At 44.7% G+C, this 19820-nt stretch overlaps 1 protein-coding gene across 1 annotated transcript in view; it reads right to left on the minus strand.

Annotated features, from left to right (window-relative positions):
• The window catches only part of TRIM54 (tripartite motif containing 54), a 103307-nt gene that overhangs the window by 10448 nt on the left and 73039 nt on the right, over window positions 1-19820 (minus strand). Inside the window, 2 exon segments of the mRNA XM_033935797.1 lie at window positions 3579-3617; window positions 9291-9377. Of these exon segments, the coding sequence (XP_033791688.1) occupies window positions 3579-3617; window positions 9291-9377 (126 nt within the window).

The raw sequence follows: 19820 nt of genomic DNA on the forward strand, positions 1-19820 counted from the left end.
CCGATACCTGCGCTTACCCGAATCGGGTGGTACGGTGGGTGACTCCGTGTGGTCCTTGGCACCCCCGACACGATCGGGGCAAGAGGGAGCTCAAGCCCTCTTGCCCCCCCGACTCCCCGACACGATCGGGGCAAGAGGGAGCCCAAGCCCTCTTGCCCCCCGACTCCCCGACACGATCGGGGCAAGAGGGAGCCCAAGCCCTCTTGCCCTCCCGACTCCCCGACACGATCGGGGCAAGAGGGAGCCCAAGCCCTCTTGCCCCCCCCCCCCGACTCCCCGACACGATCGGGGCAAGAGGGAGCCCAAGCCCTCTTGCCCCCCGACTCCCCGACACGATCGGGGCAAGAGGGAGCCCAAGCCCTCTTGCCCCCCCGACCCCCCGACACGATCGGGGCAAGAGGGAGCCCAAGCCCTCTTGCCCCGCCGATTCCCCAACTCCCCGACAATATCGGGCCAGGAGGGAGCCCAAGTCCTCCTGGCCACGGCGACCCCCTAACCCCACCCTGCACTACATTACGGGCAGGAGGGATCCCAGGCCATCCTGCCCTCGACGCAAACCCCCCCTCCCCCCAACGACCGCCCCCCCCCAAGAACCTCCGACCGCCCCCCAGCCGACCCGCGACCCCCCTGGCCGACCCCCACGACACCCCCAACCCCCTTCCCCGTACCTTTCTGTAGTTGGCCGGACAGACGGGAGCCAAACCCGCCTGTCCGGCAGGCAGCCAACGACGGAATGAGGCCGGATTGGCCCATCCGTCCCAAAGCTCCGCCTACTGGTGGGGCCTAAGGCGCCTGGGCCAATCAGAATAGGCCCGGGAGCCTTAGGTCCCTCCTGGGGGCAGGGCCTGAGGCACATGGTCGGGTTGGGCCCATGTGCCTCAGGCCCCGCCCCCAGGAGGGACCTAAGGCTCCCGGGCCTATTCTGATTGGCCCAGGCGCCTTAGGCCCCACCAGTAGGCGGAGCTTTGGGACGGATGGGCCAATCCGGCCTCATTCCGTCGTTGGCTGCCTGCCGGACAGGCGGGTTTGGCTCCCGTCTGTCCGGCCAACTACAGAAAGGTACGGGGAAGGGGGTTGGGGGTGTCGTGGGGGTCGGCCAGGGGGGTCGCGGGTCGGCTGGGGGGCGGTCGGAGGTTCTTGGGGGGGGGCGGTCGTTGGGGGGAGGGGGGGTTTGCGTCGAGGGCAGGATGGCCTGGGATCCCTCCTGCCCGTAATGTAGTGCAGGGTGGGGTTAGGGGGTCGCCGTGGCCAGGAGGACTTGGGCTCCCTCCTGGCCCGATCGTGTCGGGGAGTCGGGGGGGCAAGAGGGCTTGGGCTCCCTCTTGCCCCGATCGTGTCGGGGAGTCGGGGGGGCAAGAGGGCTTGAGCTCCCTCTTGCCCCGATCGTGTCGGGGAGTCGGGGGGGCAAGAGGGCTTGGGCTCCCTCTTGCCCCGATCGTGTCGGGGAGTCGGGGGGGGGGGGCAAGAGGGAGCCAGGCGGAGAGAGGGCAGTTAAGCGCAGTGCCTGCGCGGAAGGATGCAGCTCGGGCGACTTCGTTGTGTGAAACGAAGTTCGTTGTACGAATCAAGACATAAAGTTCGTTGTGCGCAGCGTTCGCTGTGCGAGGCGTCCGTTATGCGAGGCACCACTGTATTAACAAATAAGTAATAAAATGTTAGCTGTTTCACAAAACCAAGAACACAATCAGCTTGAGAGTGAGTATGTTTAACTGTTAGCATCCTTCAAAGTAGTCTCCCATCCCCAACGCTGAACAATTGTCTGCTCTGGTGAGCTGTAGCATTGTCATGTAGGATTATGGCGTTGTGCAACAGTTCCGGACATTTCTCCCATACTGAATAATGCAGGTGGTACTTAAGAAATGATGACACACAAGACAACCTGGGAGACTACTTTGAAGGATGTTAACAATTAAACAGTTTGTACGTGTACTTTGTTATTCATGTTGTATGTACATTGTTTGCCATAATAAAACGATGATTTCAAATGTCATGTGTTTTGGGATTTTTTCGCTTCTCCCCTACCAGAGACCACTGCACTCAACTCTTATCTAGTGGCAACATTAAGAAGTACATATCACACGCTTTCAGATGTATATATTAGATTTTCAGTGTTGGTGTTTTTTTGAGAGAAAAAAATAGTTGCCATGACTTATGAGTGAAGGAGTGGCTTAATGGTTAGGTTCAAGCCCAGTGTTTCTCCTTGTGACCCTGGGCAAGTCACTTAACACTCATCAGTCAGATTGTGAGCCTACTGGGGCAGATAGAAAGAAATACTTATGGGGTAAAGACCTGGAACAACTGCTCGTGCCTACCACTTATAGGGAATTCAGGAAATGCCTAAAAACACATCTGTTCCTGAAGTACTTAGGTAACTGACCTATACAATCCTAGTCCTAAACAAATGATCTTTAGAACTGTTATTCACTAACTCTGAACTATGCTTATTCCACTTGATCTGTAATACCTTTTAATCATTGTAAACCGCATAGAACTTCACGGTCCTGCAGTATATAAACTGTTATTATTATTATTAAACTGCTTAGGCCAGGGGTAGGGAACTCCGGTCTTCGAGAGCCGTATTCCAGTCGGGTTTTCAGGATTTCCCCAATGAATATGCATGAGATCTATTTGCATGCACTGCTTTCAATGCATATTCATTGGGGAAATCCTGAAAACCTGACGGGAATACGGCTCTCGAGGACCGGAGTTCCCTAACCCTGGCTTAGGCTATAAGGAGTGTACGAGTATAAATAAATCCTTGGAATAAGTAAAAAGTTCCACCAAGCATCTAAAGAAAATGCTCTGGGAAGTGTGCTACAAAGCAGATATTATGGGATGTCCACTTTGCAGCACACTTTCTTTAGACACTTGCTGGAATTTTTTACTTATAGCTGATGTGACTTTTGAATATATGGACTACAGATGAATGCAGGAGTTGCCAAAATATGAACCGCTTGGGATTCTAATACATCTTTTCACATTACCTACGGCTGAATACAACTATTAAGCAATAGTTGTACTTTTATTCATCCAGATACAATTTATGCTGTTCCACTGTTATTCCCAGATGTTATGTTGTAGGATTTTTTTATTTCTCCCTTTTTGTTTGGCTTCACAAGACACCTTCCGTGTATGAACTTGTATTTGAGGATTTTAACAAAATACTTGTTCTTTATTCATTTACAAGCAAAAATGAAAGTTCTTTCTTATTGGTATATCTTTGCTTTATGTTCTATGTCTACAGGTTATAGAAGGGAAGGGAGGGGGGTTATTCTTTATGTATTATTAGTGACAGATTATAAGTGCTTACTGTGGCGGATTAATGATTATATATACAGTATATTGTTCTGTACTTTTGTTGGCTTGAAAAATTAATAAAGTTAAAAAAACAAAAACCTGACACATTTCAATCACTATATTGAAAATAAAATCACTTCCCCCCTCCCCATAAAAAAAAAAGAAAGTTCTTTCTTATATACTGAAGTGCTTGGAAAATGGATCCATACACTGACTTTTACTACCAAATGGAGAGAAGAGGCAATGGGCAGACCAGAAGTTGATAAAACTCTATAACTCACCGTGCTGTGGCCCAGTTGCTTTCTGCCTGGATCCTGAATCTACAAACACAAAATATTTTATGTGAACAAATAATTAGTCGTTCTTCTTGACAGACAGACAGTACTTGCTTATAGAAACTTAAAAACACGAAAGCAGATAAAGACCAAATAGCCCATCCAGTCTGCCTATCTGCAGCATCCACTACCTCCTCCTCTCTCTAAGAGATCCCACATGCCTGTCCTGTGCTATCCCTTTAAAAAACACAGTGGATCAGCTTCCACCAAACATTCATCCAAGTCAGAGCTCTATTCATACTCCATCTCCATCCCTACCCCACCCCCATACTAATTAGGCATATTAGTCACATGTTTAGATACAGTAGACTCTCAGTTATCCATCACCCATAGGGATTGGTGGATACCAGATAACTGTAGTTCCCCCCACCCTCACTTGTAGGTCCAGCATCTATTCTACCTTTCTTTCTGGGTCACTTTCTCTCCCCCTTCTCTCCCCAAATGGGTCTAGCATCCATCCATCTCCCATGCCCTTCACCCTGCAGAACCAGAATCCATGTCCCTTCCTCCCCACCCCTCTCCCCCTCACACATGCACACACTTATGGGTCCAGCATCCATGGCAGCTGGTCCTGACAACCCCCCTCCCTCCCTCCCTCACTTATCCTAAGTAGCAGAGCCAGTCTTGACAACCCCCTCCCTCAGTTATACGAAGCAGCAGAGCCAGTCCTGGCAACTACACCCTCCCCCTTTCACTCATTTTTCCAAAACTGATTGGTTAATGTATTGGGAAATAATATTTTTTTGCACACATTAGGAAGCCATGCGCTGGGCTGTAATACAAGTTATTGCATTAGCTTCCTTATAGAGTCTCAGTTTTGACTTAACATGGTTTATCTTTATGCTATGGTAGGAGATATGGAGCCAAAAGTGGTATGCTCCTAGGAATGTGGCAAAATCATCTCTTGAGTATTTGGTCATGATCTTTATAGACCTTTTCTCTCTCATCTTTTACTTAGACTCTTCTTAAAGATCTCACTCTTCACCCCTCTCCGTTTGATTCTCCTCAGATGGATCAGTCCTCTCACCCAAACCAATTTCAAGTAACACTCTTACCCAATAAGAAGGCCCTCCCACAGATTAATTGAATGTAAACTTGACCCGGGGTTGTTATGAACTCCAGAAACGTTCCAAACCCTGAGCAGCTGGATAAGCAGAAGCAAAGGAGCTTAATTTAAACTCACATGATCTGCTGCTTGGCAGTGGATGAGATTAACCACAGGGTCAATGAAAATGCATTTAGTCTATTTTTGAACTTCTTGAACAGTTCCTAGAAGCTCATTTCCCAACATTATGATGGGGCACACCATGCACAAACAGAGCATGACTGCAGTATGTGATGACACACCTAAGATCACCTAAGTTCAAGAGAGCCTGGCAGTAGAAGACACAATTCCAGACACTTTAAATCAAAATCTAACAACATTACTGCGGATATCAGGCAAGTCCTACACCATACTCTTAACTGCCCAAAACAGGTGCATGGAAAGTAGAGGGGGTTCATTTGGATACTGTTTATATAGTAATAAAACAATCTGCTATTGCAATTATATTGTGAAGGATAACTGCATTTACAAATACACAGAGATAGGAAAAATGGAGTGACAGAGGGTGAGATGTAGAGAGTGAGAGGAAGATCAATACAGAGAGACAGACAGCAAGAGGAAGCATGAGGAGAAAGGACAGACAGATTATCCCTAACAGAAAAAAAAAAAAAAAATAGGAGTGAAGCCCTGTGCTATAGTGAGGCAGAAAATTAATGGCACTGTTTTATTGAGAACCAATCTCAATCTTCTTTATAAGAGAGGCAATGTTTTTTTCAAAATGTACCTTTAAAACATTACCGTTTTGGTTTTTTAAACAACAAATTTCAAGACTCCTGAGGAAGGTGCCCTTAGTACCGAAACGCGTGCAGCGTTGAGTCGCTGAATGTTTTTATGTTACTGACAATAAAGACCCCACTGGAACATCTCGACCTTCCCACTTTGGGTTTTGATGATTTGATTGCTTCCTTGGGGATTTCCTGCCGCTTCTAGTGGTGCAGTCTTTATTGCCTGACAGATTTCTCCTGCTTTTCTACAGGAGTCTCTACAGGAATCAGGGAGGCCTCCGCTAGGGTTCTGGCATAATTTGCAGCTACACAAGATTGTTCCCGTTTCCTCTATATTTGTTCCTCACTGTCTGGACTCCTGCTGAATTCCCACAGCCGGGAGCTCTTCCATCACTCAACTTTTAGGATCAGGAATTTAAACTGGGTCCTGGTTCTAGAGTGATGCATCACCATCACAGAGGTAAGCAAAAGGGACTCACCCCTTTGCTTTCCCTTTTGTGAATAACTTTGGGAACCTGGAAGAAGAATATAAGTTCTAGGAATTTACTGAGTATTTCTCCAATTGAAAATGACTCTGGATATTACAGCTGCATTCTGAGTTTTGATTTCAGTTGTCATTGAAGAACATTTCAAAAGACAAGCTATTTTTGCATTTTTTGGATATATGAACATAATGTGAATTATCATTGTGCTGTTTATTTTTTGCATTGTTGCACTGTTTCAGATCTTTGTAGGTGGGACTGATAGTGAGAATAGTGGTAAATTGGCAAAGATCATACTCTATTGATAGTTATTTAACTTTTAGATTCCCACTGTTGAAGGTCTTTCTTATCAAGATGCATTAGGGTCATAGGTCAAGTTAGTTGGCTGTTACCATGACTTAAACAGCCCTAGTATTGCTTGATTCAAAATACAGTGGTGATATTTAAGTTGCTGCAAGTTAAACAGTATGAAAATACTCACATGCAACTTGCGGTGATATACAGCAAGTCACACTAGGGCCCTAAAATCACAGTAAAATGACCCCAGCTTCTTTCCCTTAAGTAAACATGACCTCTAATCGTAGTTGAACATACCACTAGGGGCACCATTTAACTGAAGGTGCTGGACTGGGCTGGGTTAGAGGGACTGGGCCTCAATCCTACCAGAAGAACTCCTTTTGACCACCAGGATTCAAATGTACCCCTGTAAGGGCTGGGATGGCCTTCAAAAGAGGGGGGGGGGATCTTGAGGGTTAGAAGTTGGCAGGGCCACAGCTGAGGGTGGTCTTATGCCCCAGAAGGATTGGGCTGCAGTTTTCTGACCCAATGTTCCCAGGCTAAGGGAATAATGCTGCTTGCAACGTAGCTCACAAGCCATATTAGTCTTTTAAAATAGAATTAGCAACCTGCGATACTGAGATCCTTCAGGTTGCTTTATCCGGCAGTGAATCAACATATGATAAAAGGCAATCTTTTACCACACCTTGATAAATTTCCCCCCTTTTTATTTTTTTAAATGTTAGCTTTGATTTAACTATAGTAATTCTTTTTTTCTCATTGGCCTTAGTAAGGGGTCCTTTAATTAAGGTGCGCAAACTAATTTAGAACATGCTAAATGCTAAGGAATCCATTATATTCTATGGCCACCTTAGTATTTAGCACGCGCTAAATCGGTTAGCACACCTTAATTAAAGGACCCCTAAATTAGACATGATAGGTATTATTTTGGACCTTTCATATAGGTAGGTGCCTTTAATAAAATCCCACCCCCACCATGCCACAGAAATACATTTATCCACGCTCTGTATGACTTCAGAGCATGGCAGCTATCCATGGAAAAACAAGCCAATAATTTTTTTAAAGTGTTTTTTGGCTCATGAATATCTTTTCGCCCTGAGACTCTAATTTTCAGAAAAAAACATGAAATGAGACTCAAAAGCCTGACACTGCTGCTTCAGTGCAAAAAGAAACTATTGAAAATGGACTTAATAGAAATATTGCAATAAGCACCACAGTATAAAGAATTACACATACCACAAGGTGGAGCCAAAGAACTACTGTACTGGCCATAATGCATATCTGTAAGAATTTTTTGTCTTCAAAAAGATGAAAGTTCAAAGGGATTTATTGTAATTGAAAGACAGTTTTTGGGTGAGATTCAATTGAATCTGAGCTTATTCATATTTTCTAATTTACTTTTGGGTCTCCAGTTAGCTCTAATGTGACTTGACATTAGTACATGATGTATTACGGACGGTATTAATTATATGTGTGAATATTGCTCTGTATGTTTGGTTTTTGTGTAGTTTAGGTCTTTCCTATTTTAAGATGGAATTCTTTGATATTAAATAGATATTTGTAACCCGCTTGGACCAGTCATATGAACAAGTGGTATAACAAGTTTTAATATAACATAAAAACATTATCTACGAAGCCTTCCTTGGGAGGATTTAACAGAGGATGTCAATAAGAGTTGGCCACTTGTTATATACTTTGGGAGCACAACTTTCAGTTCCTTTACGATTCCACCATAGGTACTTTCAGGATTCAACACCGTCTGATAAAACTTCTGACAATGTTTTGCACTGGGAACAACACTATAAGTTTGCACTGCATTTATATATTGCACCTAATAGAGCTCGCTACATGGGACTTTCCTCTACCAGGGCTTGCCCCAAGTGTGGATATGTGACTGCTACTTTGGGTCCCATGTTTTGGCTCTGTCCTGCTGTACATGGTTTTTGGAGCACTCTACTTACCTATGTTTCGTCCATCTGGACTTGTGGACTGAAATTGGACCCTCTGATACTGTTTGATTTGTATTCATTACAAACGCCTGTTCCCAGAGGCTATCATTCTTTTCTGCAGTGAACCACTTTGATGGGGAAGAGTTATTTTACTCAACTGACTTTCTCAGAGTCCCCCCTCACTTACTGCCTTTTTGTGGTACATATTCAAAGCAGTTTACATATATACAGGTACTTATTTTGTACCCAGGGCAATGGAGGATTACATGACTTGCCCAGGGTCACAAGAAAAAAGTCCTAGGATTTGATCCCACAACCTCAGGATGCTGAGGCAGCAGCTCTACTACTAGGCCACTCCTCACCTCACACTGATTTAAGCCATATCAAGTGATATAGAAACCCTGACCAAATTCTGCTATCCCACATAGAGCACAATTCTATAACAGAGGTTCACTTCAATCGAAACCTACACCAGTGGCAGACCACCCCAGGAGCCGTCTTCATGGGGGTTCCGGTGCCTCTCCTCTTTGCCTCCCCCCCATATCTTCTATCTGGTGCTCACGCTAGCCTCGACTCCCTTCTGATGTCACATCCTGATCCCGCACCAGGAAGTGACATCAGAAGGGAGCAGAAGCCGGTACAAGCATCTTCCACTTGCTGCTCATACCAGCTTCTGCTCCCTTCTGACATCACTTCCTGGAGTGAGACCAGGATGTGATGTCAGAAGAGAGTCACAAGCAGCAAGTGGAAGATGCTGCGCGCACCAGCGGACATTTCAAGAGGTACGTGGGGGCACTCAAATGGTGGGGAAGAATGGGAGGCACTAAAGCAGCTGGGAAGTGTGGTAGGGGTGCGCAGAATGGCGATGCCGGACACCACTGCCCCGAGCGCCATCCTCCCTCATTACGCCACTGACTTACACTACCATCTTATTTGTTTTTCAGTCCTTCCAACAAATCTAATACTTCTGATGTTTTACCATGAATTGCCGTTAAATCTTTTTTCTAAAGTAAACATCGGTGCCATAGGAACAAAGGGAAGATTTCAAAGGTATTTAAAAGGAGACCAGAAGAAAGGCATATAGTTAAGCACCAACTTACCTTCTACTACCTCTGCTTTTTCCTCATCTCCGCCAGTCTCTCCTTCATCTGCTTCAAAGCCATCTTCTTCTTCTTCTGCTTGGAAACCTAGAAATGAAGATATAAAATAAAGTTCATTAATTTGAACTATAACCAACACATAATGATGATCTAGGTAACCAAGAATTCTAAGCTTGAGAATCTAGTATAACCAAAAACTGTAGGTTCAAAATGCAAGCAGTTCAATAACAATATTAATATAGCAGCAGCTTACATGGTGCTGTGCAAAATACCTGCTTCATAGAGTTTATAGTCTCTCATCATGGGGACAGTCTAATCCTGACCTTAGGGGACAGTGGCCATAGTAAGGGGGGGGGATTGGACCACCCCAGGTGCTGTCTTGGTGGAGGCACCGGAGCCTCTCTGCCCCCCCCCCTTGGTATCTCTTTAAATCTTTGCCAGCATGAACAGCTACTCTGGCCTGCTGCTCGTGCTGGCCTGTCTCCCTCTGAAATCACTTCCAAGTCACAGGGCCAGGAAGTGATGTCAGAGGGAAAGCCAACGCCAGCGCAAGCAGCAGGCCAGAGAAGCTGCTCGCGCTGCTGAAGATTTAAAGAGGTTTGGAGTGGAAAGGGAGGGCGCAAATGGAGCATGGAGGCATAGGGTCATGGAAAGAGCAAGGAGGGTGTAGGGGGGCGCCACTGCACTGGGCACCTCCTACCCTTGCTACGCCACTGCATAGGGAGGTTACTGACATGTTCAAGCTTATACAGAGAAGACGCAGGGGAAATGAAGCCTTTATAATCCTATATAGTCCTTCAACACAGAAATGGAAGGTAAAGCCAGGTTATTCAGTTCCTAGTTCTATGTCTTTCAGTGGGCTGAAGAAATTCGATCATGTAACACCTTATCGACTTCTGCATTGGCTGCCAATGGAGGCGTGTGCGAAATTTAAGTTTGGCTGTTTTTGTTTTAAGGTTTTATTGGGTTAGCTGACCTTTTTTCTTTTTCAACCAATAGACACAAGAGAAACTCACACTTGAATTTTGTCTCCCCAGCGGTTAGAGGATGTAAACTTAAAAAATATCATCAACATCTTTTTTCGTATCAGGCAGCATTGTGGGGTAAAGATTTGGAAAAATTGCTTTTGCTTACTAATACTTATGAGGAATTTAGAAGACACCTAAAAACATTTGTTCTTGAAGCATTTAGATAACTGATTTTTAAGGTTTTTAGTTACTAGTTTTTAACTTTGTAAGTTTTACTCAATTTGTAGTATTTTTAACTATTGTAAGCCGCATAGAACTTTACGGTCCTGCGGTATATAAACTTTAATTATTATTATTACATATGAATGATGTGGAAAAGGGAGCAATGAGTGAGATAATCAGATATGCAGATCACACAAAATAATTCACAGCAAAGTACAAGAGAGCAACGTGGATCCAGCTACCCACACTTTTGATGAACTCAGACCCTGGCAGACATTGAAGAGACTGTCATTAAAGTGGCAACATGGGCAACTCAATTAAATTTATGCCAGGTTGGTTAGGATATATGTACACCATCTGCTGGCATATGCACAGAAAGAGCAATTTTGCAAAGCTATACATGGAAAAAAAAGAACAGCATCACTTGGCAGCTATAAATGCTGGTACTTATATGTGGAAGTGATGATTTTACAACCTCCTCATACAGGTACTCATCAACTTACGACCTATTTAAGTTACGACATTACGACGCGTTTACGACAGTTTCCCCGCCAGCTGTTAGCAGCCCCAGTCTCCCGCACTCCCAAGTCTCGCTACGCAGCAGTAATAATATAAAGAGGAGGAGGCGCCACAACCAATGTTCACCACAAAGGGACTGTGCTGTGCTTGACTTAGAAAGTAAGAAAATGTTGATTAAATATTACTTTAAGATGATTACAATATCATTACCCAGTGTAATACAGTATTCTTACCTTAGTCTAACATAGGCCGACTTACGTCCTGATCAACATACGACCTGTCAGTCAGAACCAATTGCGGTCGTAAGTCGACGAGTACCTGTCTAAGTATCAGCACTCGCACATATACTCCTGAATTCTATAAATGACGCTTTAAATTGCAAGCTCAAGTGTTAACAATAGTTCACCAGGTTTTTTGGGTTTTTTTTAATAATCTTTATTCATTTTAAAATAATTTCAATAAATGAAGAACAATAAATAAAACATTTACACTACAGACATCACTTAAAATATTACAATATTCTTACAGACCAATAACCCTCCCACCCAAACTATTCTTTATCATTCAAGAATCTATAGATCTATCATAATTCCGTAATTCACTACATATTTTAAACATAAAATTACACATTTATCCACTTAGACATATTTTAAACTTATAAACCACCCTGCCCCCATCCATAATAATATTTGATTATAACCTATATATTCCTCCCACCCTCCCTCCCTGAATGGGCAATTCTTCTAACAACAAATGTATAATTATATTAAATCTACAAAAGATGTCAATGGACCCCCATATTAGATTAAAGTTTTTAAAATTCCCTAACTGATCAGCTCTCATTTTTTCATATTTATATATTTGACATAAACGTGTCCACCAGAATGTAAAATTTAGACAATCCCAGTTTTTCCAGTTATGTGTAATCAGTTGTATAGCTGTACTTGTCATAATTAATAAGAGACTTCTTTTATATTTATCTAGGGGGTCTTTGATATACAAAATGGTACCACAGATTATTACTTCATAAGTTAAAGGAATCTCAGATTCTAAAATATTAGTAATATGTCCTCAAATCGATTTCCAAAAAACCAGTATCTTAGGGCAATAAAACAAACAGTACTTTGTATTCTTCCAAGCTTTATTCAAATAAAGAACTTGATGGTTTAGAGTGTTTGGATTTATTAAAGGGTCCTAAAGTTCCCAAGCATATAAAAAGATCTCTTGATGCTCCTATTACATTAAAGGAGATCCGGACAGCGTGGGAGTCTCCTAGAGTTCACCAGGTTTTGTATTATGTTGCGCCAGTATGTTTTAGGGAGATGTTGGCAGTGGTTAGTGAGTTAAAAGCGTATACTATTTAGAGAGTAGAGCCTCTATGTTATCAAGAGCTGGAGTGAAACTATGGGATGCCTTGCTGGGTTTAGGCGGAATAGAAAATTTTTAAATAATAAATGTGGGTGCGTGCCCAATTTGCAAGCCCAACTTAATTGAATAACATGCCGATTAGTGCTGATACTTGACTTCTTAACAATTATTAGCATTAATTGATTTTCAATTAAGGGCCTCTTCTATCAAACTGTGCTAGCAATTTTTAGCGCCGAGAGCTGCGCCGAATGGCCCGCGCTGCTCCCGATGCTCACAGGAACTCTATGAGCGTCGGGAGCAGTGCAGGCCATTCGGCGTAGCTCACTGCGCTACAAATTGCTAGCGCAGTTTGATAGAAGAGGCCCTAAATTTTTGCAGGTAAATTTAGGCACAGAGCCGCACTTAAAATTTATTCACAGCACCGAAATGGGGGTGTGGAAATGGAAGGGTCGTTCAGCATGATTGGGGCGTTCCTCAAAGTTATGCATATAATTACAGATCTTAGGGACATCCGCATCTAACTTTAGGCATGAGGTTTTGCACCGCATTTCCATTGGTATAAATGGTCACGGCTTAAAGTTAGTGAGATCTGTTTGCATACAATGGAAGCAGTGCATGCAAATAGATCTCATGCAAATTCATTGGGGAAATCCTGAAAACCCGACTGGATTGGAGCTCTCGAGATCTGATGCTGGACATGCCCTGATATTAGAAATTTGGTCCATAAGGGCAACTCGGTATTTGAAGGCCTCCAATTAGGTCCCCAGAGCAGCTTATTCGTTAACAGAATACTGACCTAACGGATATTAATAAGTGCCCAGCCTGTAGCCCAGAGTTGGTTTAACTGCACGCATCTAGAGTCGGTGCAACGGATGGCCACCAGGATGGACTAGGGGCTCAAGGATCTATCGTATGAGGAAGAGGCTGAAAAATTTGCGGCTGTACTCACTCAAGGAACGTAGGAGAGAGAGGGAACATGATCAAGACGTTTAAGTATATTACCGGCCGTATCGAGATGGAAAAAGAGATTCTCTTTCTCAAGGACCCTCAGCCACAAGAGGGCATTCCGCTCAAGCTCAGGGACGGGAAATTTCATGGCGACACCAGAAAATATTTCTTCACCGAGAGAGTGGTTGATCCTTGGAACGAGCTCCCGGGTGCAGGGATCGAGGCAAACAGCGTGCAAGAATTTAAGAGCAAATGGGATGCCCATGTGGGATCCCTTAGATGGTTAAGTCAAGGGAACTGTCACCAGGAGTGGGATCCCTAGGATAGTAGACTTGGGGGTGTGTCAGTAGAGTGGGCAGACCTGATGGGCTATGGCCTTATCTGCCGCCATTCTTCTATGTTTCTATATCTAAGGGCTCCTTTTACTAAGGTGCGCTAGTGGTTTTAACAATGCCGCACACACTAAACACTAATGCCTCCATAGGTTTGCGTTAATATTTTTCATTTAGCGCCATGGTTTGTGAGTGCTAAAATGCTTGCGTACGTGTGTGTTATGTGGTTCATTAAACAAAAAATCGGCCTCCCGATTCAATGGCACGACCTTCCCCCACGCCTTCCTAAAGCAGGAGCTGCAGCGCTGCCTCTTGCTGGCCGTCCGCTGCTGCTCCTGCTTGAGGGGGAAGGGTCGTTCTTACCTCATTAACGCTAATAGGCAAGCGACAGGAGGAGTTCCGGTGTGTGAGAACCGCAAGTCCTACCTGGACTAGAAGAAGAACCAGTGTGGCCGCTTCCTGCGCGTCCACCAGATGCTTGGCCGGGGCTTGGCATGGCGCAGGGCCAGACCATCGAGTTCCGCTACACTCTGGCCAAGTGCGACGACTACGGCGTGGAAGAGGAGCCGGCCGAGCTGCCCGAGAGCACTTCGCTCACGGTGGACAACAAGCGCTTCTTTGACGTGGGTGCCAACAAGTACGGCGTGTTCCTGCGTGTGAGCGAGGTGAAGCCCACCTATCGCAACTTCATCACAGCACCGCACAAAGTCTGAGCCAAGTTCGGCTACACGTTCTGTAAGTATGCCGAGGACATGCGCAAGATCCAGGACAAGCAGCAAGAGAAGCGGCTGGCCAAGCAGCACGCGGCCCGTGGCGCCGCCTGTCTGCGTTGCCGAGCTGCTGGCGGCCCCGGACCAAGGCGACGATGACGAGGATTGAGAACGAGCTAGCACCCGTCTTGCACAGTAAGCAGCTGCTAAACCAAGTACTCTTTTCAACAACTGAGTGGTTCTTGCCCCAAATAACCAAGAACTTTTCTACACGTTTAAGCTATTATTCTTCTTCAAATGTATGCAAGGGTCAGATTATTGCTGAATTCTATCTATATAGAGATAGATAGAAAAAGATAAGTCCTCTTCGTGTGAGCTAACATTTGACTTTAGCACAAAAAAAGATATTTTAGAACACGTCAACAAGATTTTTATTTTTTCTTCTCATTTTGTTTCCCATGGTCCTCAGTGGCACGTTCTTCCTGCTATGTCCTGTCCCTGCTCTGATGTCAGGGGTAGGATCGTGGCAGAGAGAACGTGCCACTGAGGACCACGGGCAGCTGCAGGGATCACTTTAACACCAGCGAGCCTGCAAGCTGCCCTATTAGCATTAAGAAGGTAAGAGCGGGGAAGGTGCAGGCTTGCGGGGGGAGCAGGCGTTCGTTCGCGGCGGGGGGGGGAATCAGGCCTTCAGGGCAGGGAGGCAGACCTGTGCAGAAGGGGGAGTAGGAGGATGAGTTCCTTTGGCGGTGGGGAGGCAGGCCTGTGCAGAAGGAGGAGGAAGAAGGAATAAGAGAGGGGAAGGGAGATGCCAGACCTGGGGTGAAGTGAAGGTAAGTGAGAGACCAAACCAAAAAGAGGGGGGGAGGAAAGCAGAGGAGAGGTGCTGGGCTAATGGAGAGAGGGAGAGGGAGAGAGAAATGAAAGATCACAAGGGGAAGGGCACAAGAGGGACAGATACTGCTCCAAAGTAGGTGGGCAGGGTGCAGAATGGCTGGATAGATAGTAGGAGAAAGCCTGTATCTGGGGAAGGGGATACAGGAGGTAAGGAAGTGAGAAAGAAGAAGCTGGAGAGGAGAATAGGGACACAGAAGAGAGATGCTGGATGAAAGGGTAGATGAGAAAAGGAGAGATGGTGGATCTGTGGATGGTGGGGTCCATTGCTGCAGCTGCGGGGGGGGGGGGATGGAAATGAAAAAAAAAGGAAAGATGCCAGACCTCCGGGGGTATGACAGAGAACACGAAGGGGCGGACAGCGATGGTAAGATGGATGGTTAGCACGAAGAAAGGGAGAGCCTGATCAGAAGACAACCAGACCCAACATGGGACCAACAAGATTTGAAAATGACCAGACAACAGAAGGTAGGAAAAATAATTTTATTTTTCTGTTTTGTGATTACAATATGTCAGATTTGAAATGTGATATCCTTCCAGAGCTGGTGTTGGACGCAAACGTGAGCTAGGATTTAATAGAGAGAGGAAAGCTATTTTTTGTTTGTTTATTTTTTTACAACCACAGGACCAGTGTGGGTAGGAGAGGGCAAAGGGGGTGAAGAGGCTATAAAATAAACCCACCAGGATGTTTGGAAAAAACAACCCAATTAGGCAGGAAAATCTAATTGAATCGAATCGAAATTTTTTTTCCTGAATCGGGCAGCACTAGTGTGTACATATCTGTCTATCTATGTCTATTTTTATTTATTTATTTAGATATTTATATACCACCTATCAGGTTATCTAAGTGGTTTACAATCAGGTACTCAAGCATTTTCCCTCTCTGTCCCGGTGGGCTCACAATTTATCTAATGTACCTGGGGCAATGAAGGATTGAGTGACTTGCCCAGGGTCACAAGGAGCAGTGTGGGATATGAACCTGTTTCTATATACTCCTATACTTCCCCCTCCATATCTGTAAGGGTTAGGGGCACAGCCCCCCTCGTGAATAAAAAATTTGCAAATAACTTTAGGGCCGACACTGAACCACCCCCTGTCTCCCTGACCTCTCCACACCTTACTTTTAAAGCCTGGTAATCTAGCAGTGAAGCGGGGCAAGAATGATCTTCCTTTGCTCCTGCCCTGTGCAGAGCCATGATCAAATTCCCGCTGTAGTTTCGTAAGACTGCGGGAACTCATGGCAGCCATTTTTCAGCAAAGCTCTGCACATGGAGCAGGGAAGATCGCTCCTGCCCCGCTTCACCGCTAGACCACCAGGCTTTAAAAGTAAGGTGTGGAGAGGTCTGGGAGGAAGTGGAAGAGAGGCAGGGTGGTTAAAGTCTTGCAAATAACTGAATTAGTGAATCCTGAACCTGCAAATATAGAGGGGGAGTGTACATCTATAGATATAGATGTATAGATATACAGTATATAGAAGATAATTTGAAAAACAATTCTGTCTTAAATGTTTCTTCATGGTATAATGCAGTATGTACTGTACTGGCTGGAAAACATAATTCTGTTGATAAATGGTAGCACTTAGTAGATCAATATGCATTTCAATGATGGATTTATTTTTGTTTATTGTTTCTTATGCTATTATCTGAGCAATTTAATAAAAATATTTGAACAAAAAAAAATAGAAGAAAGAGAGTAAATTGTTAAAATGTACCAAGTCTTTGCTGGTTGGTTTTTCAAAGGTTAGACATTGAAAGCAAATTGTCTCTGATTTATCAAGGTCTTTTCCAATAGATAAAGACTGAGAATAAAAACCTTAGCGGTCACGTCTATAACTGAGCTCTCAATATTAGGCACCAACCCCTGGATTCTATAAATGGCACCCAAATTTAGGTGCCCCAAATTGCGCATAGTTCTGAGATTCACCTACAAATTACTTAATGAGCTATTAACAATCAATTGTTGATGTTAATTGGCTCTAATTGGTGTTTGTGCTTGGATCTGGCTGTGTGTGGCGCTACAGTCTCAGCACCCTGATGCCGTGGGTTCAAATCCCATGCTTCTTGCGACCCTGGGCAACTCACTTAATACCCCCCCATTGCCCTGGTACATTAGGTGGAGTGTGAGTTCACTGGGATGGACAGGGGAAAATGCTGAATGTAAACCACTTAGGCTATCAGTGGTATATAAATGCTAAAATAAATAAATATCCATGCACAAATCCTCTCATGTACAACCCTAATGGGGGCATTCCAAGGAATTACATGCAGTGTTATAGAATCTGTGGACTGTGCACCCAAGTTGTGTACCACGATTTACATAAGTTCGCTGCACTGCATCTAAGATGAGGGGGGGGAGGGGGAGAAGCCAACATATTAATATACAAACAGATCTTTTTTAGATTTGATTAGAACTAGAGGACAAGAATTGAGGCTGCAGAGAGGTAGACTTAGGAGATACACCAGAATAGTACTTTTTTTTACAGAAAGGGTGGTGGATGCCTGGAATTCCCTCCCAGGGAAGGTGTTAGGGACAAAACAAGGGACAAAATTTAAATATATATGGTCTCAAACTCACGGCCCGCCAGTTACTATTTTGAGGCCCTCGGTATGTTTATCATAATCACAAAAGTAAAATAAAAGAGTTTCTTGATCATATGTCTCTTTAGCTATAAATTACAATATTATTGTTAGGACTTAGCCAAAAGGAAAGATTTATAAACTATAAAGAGTTTTACCTCATGCAAAATTGTCATTTCATTAATAAGACATTAACTATTTTCTCGGAGGCCTTCCAAGTACCTACAAATCCAAAATGTGGCCCTGCAAAGTTTGAGACCGCTGGTTTACATAGTTGAAAATTTAAGTAGGGAAAGGAAAAGGAATGATATACTGTCTTTCTGTGGTTACAACCAATGTGGTTTACAGATTATATTAAGGTACTTATTTGGCACCTTGGGCAAAGGAATGTTAAGTGACTTTCCCAGAGCCACAAGGAGCTGCAGTGGGAATTGAACCCAGTTCCCCAGGCTGTTGCAGTGATGTAGTAAGGAGGATGCGAGGGGTGCGGTCCGTTCCGGGCACAGTCTTCTTAAGGGTGCGGTGGCACGCCTCCTCCTCTCAGCGCTCCCCCCCCCCACCTGCCTGCCCCTCTCCTTGCCACGCACACCCTTTTCCTTGCCCCGTATCTTTTTGGTGCTCTCTGATGTCACTTCCGGAACCCACGCCTAGGAAGTGACGTCAAAGGGAGCCAACACTGACGTGGACAGCATGCTGTTCACACCGGAGAAGTTTAAAAGGTACAGGGAAAGGGAAGGGGGGTGCGCACATGGGGGGGAGGGGCGCACGTGGAGGGGAGGGGCACCACTACAGGTGGCGCTCACCCTTACTACACCACTGAGCTGCTGCACTAACTTCTAGGCCACTCCTCCACTCCCAGTACAATAACGTAACCTAGAAAGGTTGTTATTTTATTGTCCATCTGTTTGCTGAGCTAAGTTATGATTCTCCTTTAACATTAGAAACATAGAAACAGAAATAGACAGCAGATAAGGGCCATGGCCCATCTAGTCTGCCCACCCCAATGACCCTCACCTACCTTTCTCTGTGAATAGATCTCACGTATCTATCCCATTTGGCCTTAAAATCAGGCACACTGCTGGCCTCAATAACCTGAAGTGGAAGACTATTCCAGCAATCAACCACCCTTTCAGTGAAAAAGAATTTCCTGGTGTCCCCGTGCAGTTTCCCGCCCCTGATTTTCCACGGATGCCCCCTTGTTGCCACGGGACCCTTGAAAAAGAAGATATCTTCTTCCACCTCGATGCAGCCCGTGAGATACTTGAATGTCTCGATCATGTCACCCCTCTCTCTGCGTTCCTCGAGTGAGTACAGCTGCAACTTATCCAGCCGTTCCTCGTACGGGAGATCCTTGAGTCCCGAGACCATCCGGGTGGCCATTCTCTGGACCGACTCCAGTCTCAGCACATCCTTACGGTAATGCGGCCTCCAGAATTGCACACAGTATTCCAGGTGGGGCCTCACCATGGATCTATACAATGGCATATTGACTTCAGGCTTACGGCTGACGAAACTCCTGCGTATGCAACCTATGATTTGCCTTGCCTTGGATGAAGCTTGCTCCACTTGATTGACAGTCTTCATGTTCTCACTGACGATCACCCCTAAGTCTCGTTCTGCTTCAGTTCTTGTTAGGATCTCACCATTAAGGGTGTAAGTCTTGCATGGATTTTGGCTGCCCAGGTGCATGACTTTGCATTATGTAATATGTTTTGGTTTAGGTTTTCTATTGTAATTTCAGCACTGCTTTAATTAAAAAAAAAAAAAAAAAAAGATTTCAACATAAACACTAAACTAAACTAAACCTTACGTTTATATACCGCATCCTCTCCACGGAAGTGGAGCTCGACACGGTTTACAAAGCTTAAAAATATAGGAAGAAGAGAGGAGAAAGATTTACAAGGACATATAAAAAGAGGGGATGTAAACAGGAGAAGAGATGTTATATGTTAGAGAAAAGCCAGGTTTTCAGTTGTTTTCGGAATAGTTGGAG

The sequence above is a fragment of the Geotrypetes seraphini genome, chromosome 3 (genome assembly GCF_902459505.1).
Source record: "Geotrypetes seraphini chromosome 3, aGeoSer1.1, whole genome shotgun sequence".
Classification (NCBI taxonomy): Eukaryota; Metazoa; Chordata; class Amphibia; order Gymnophiona; family Dermophiidae; genus Geotrypetes; species Geotrypetes seraphini.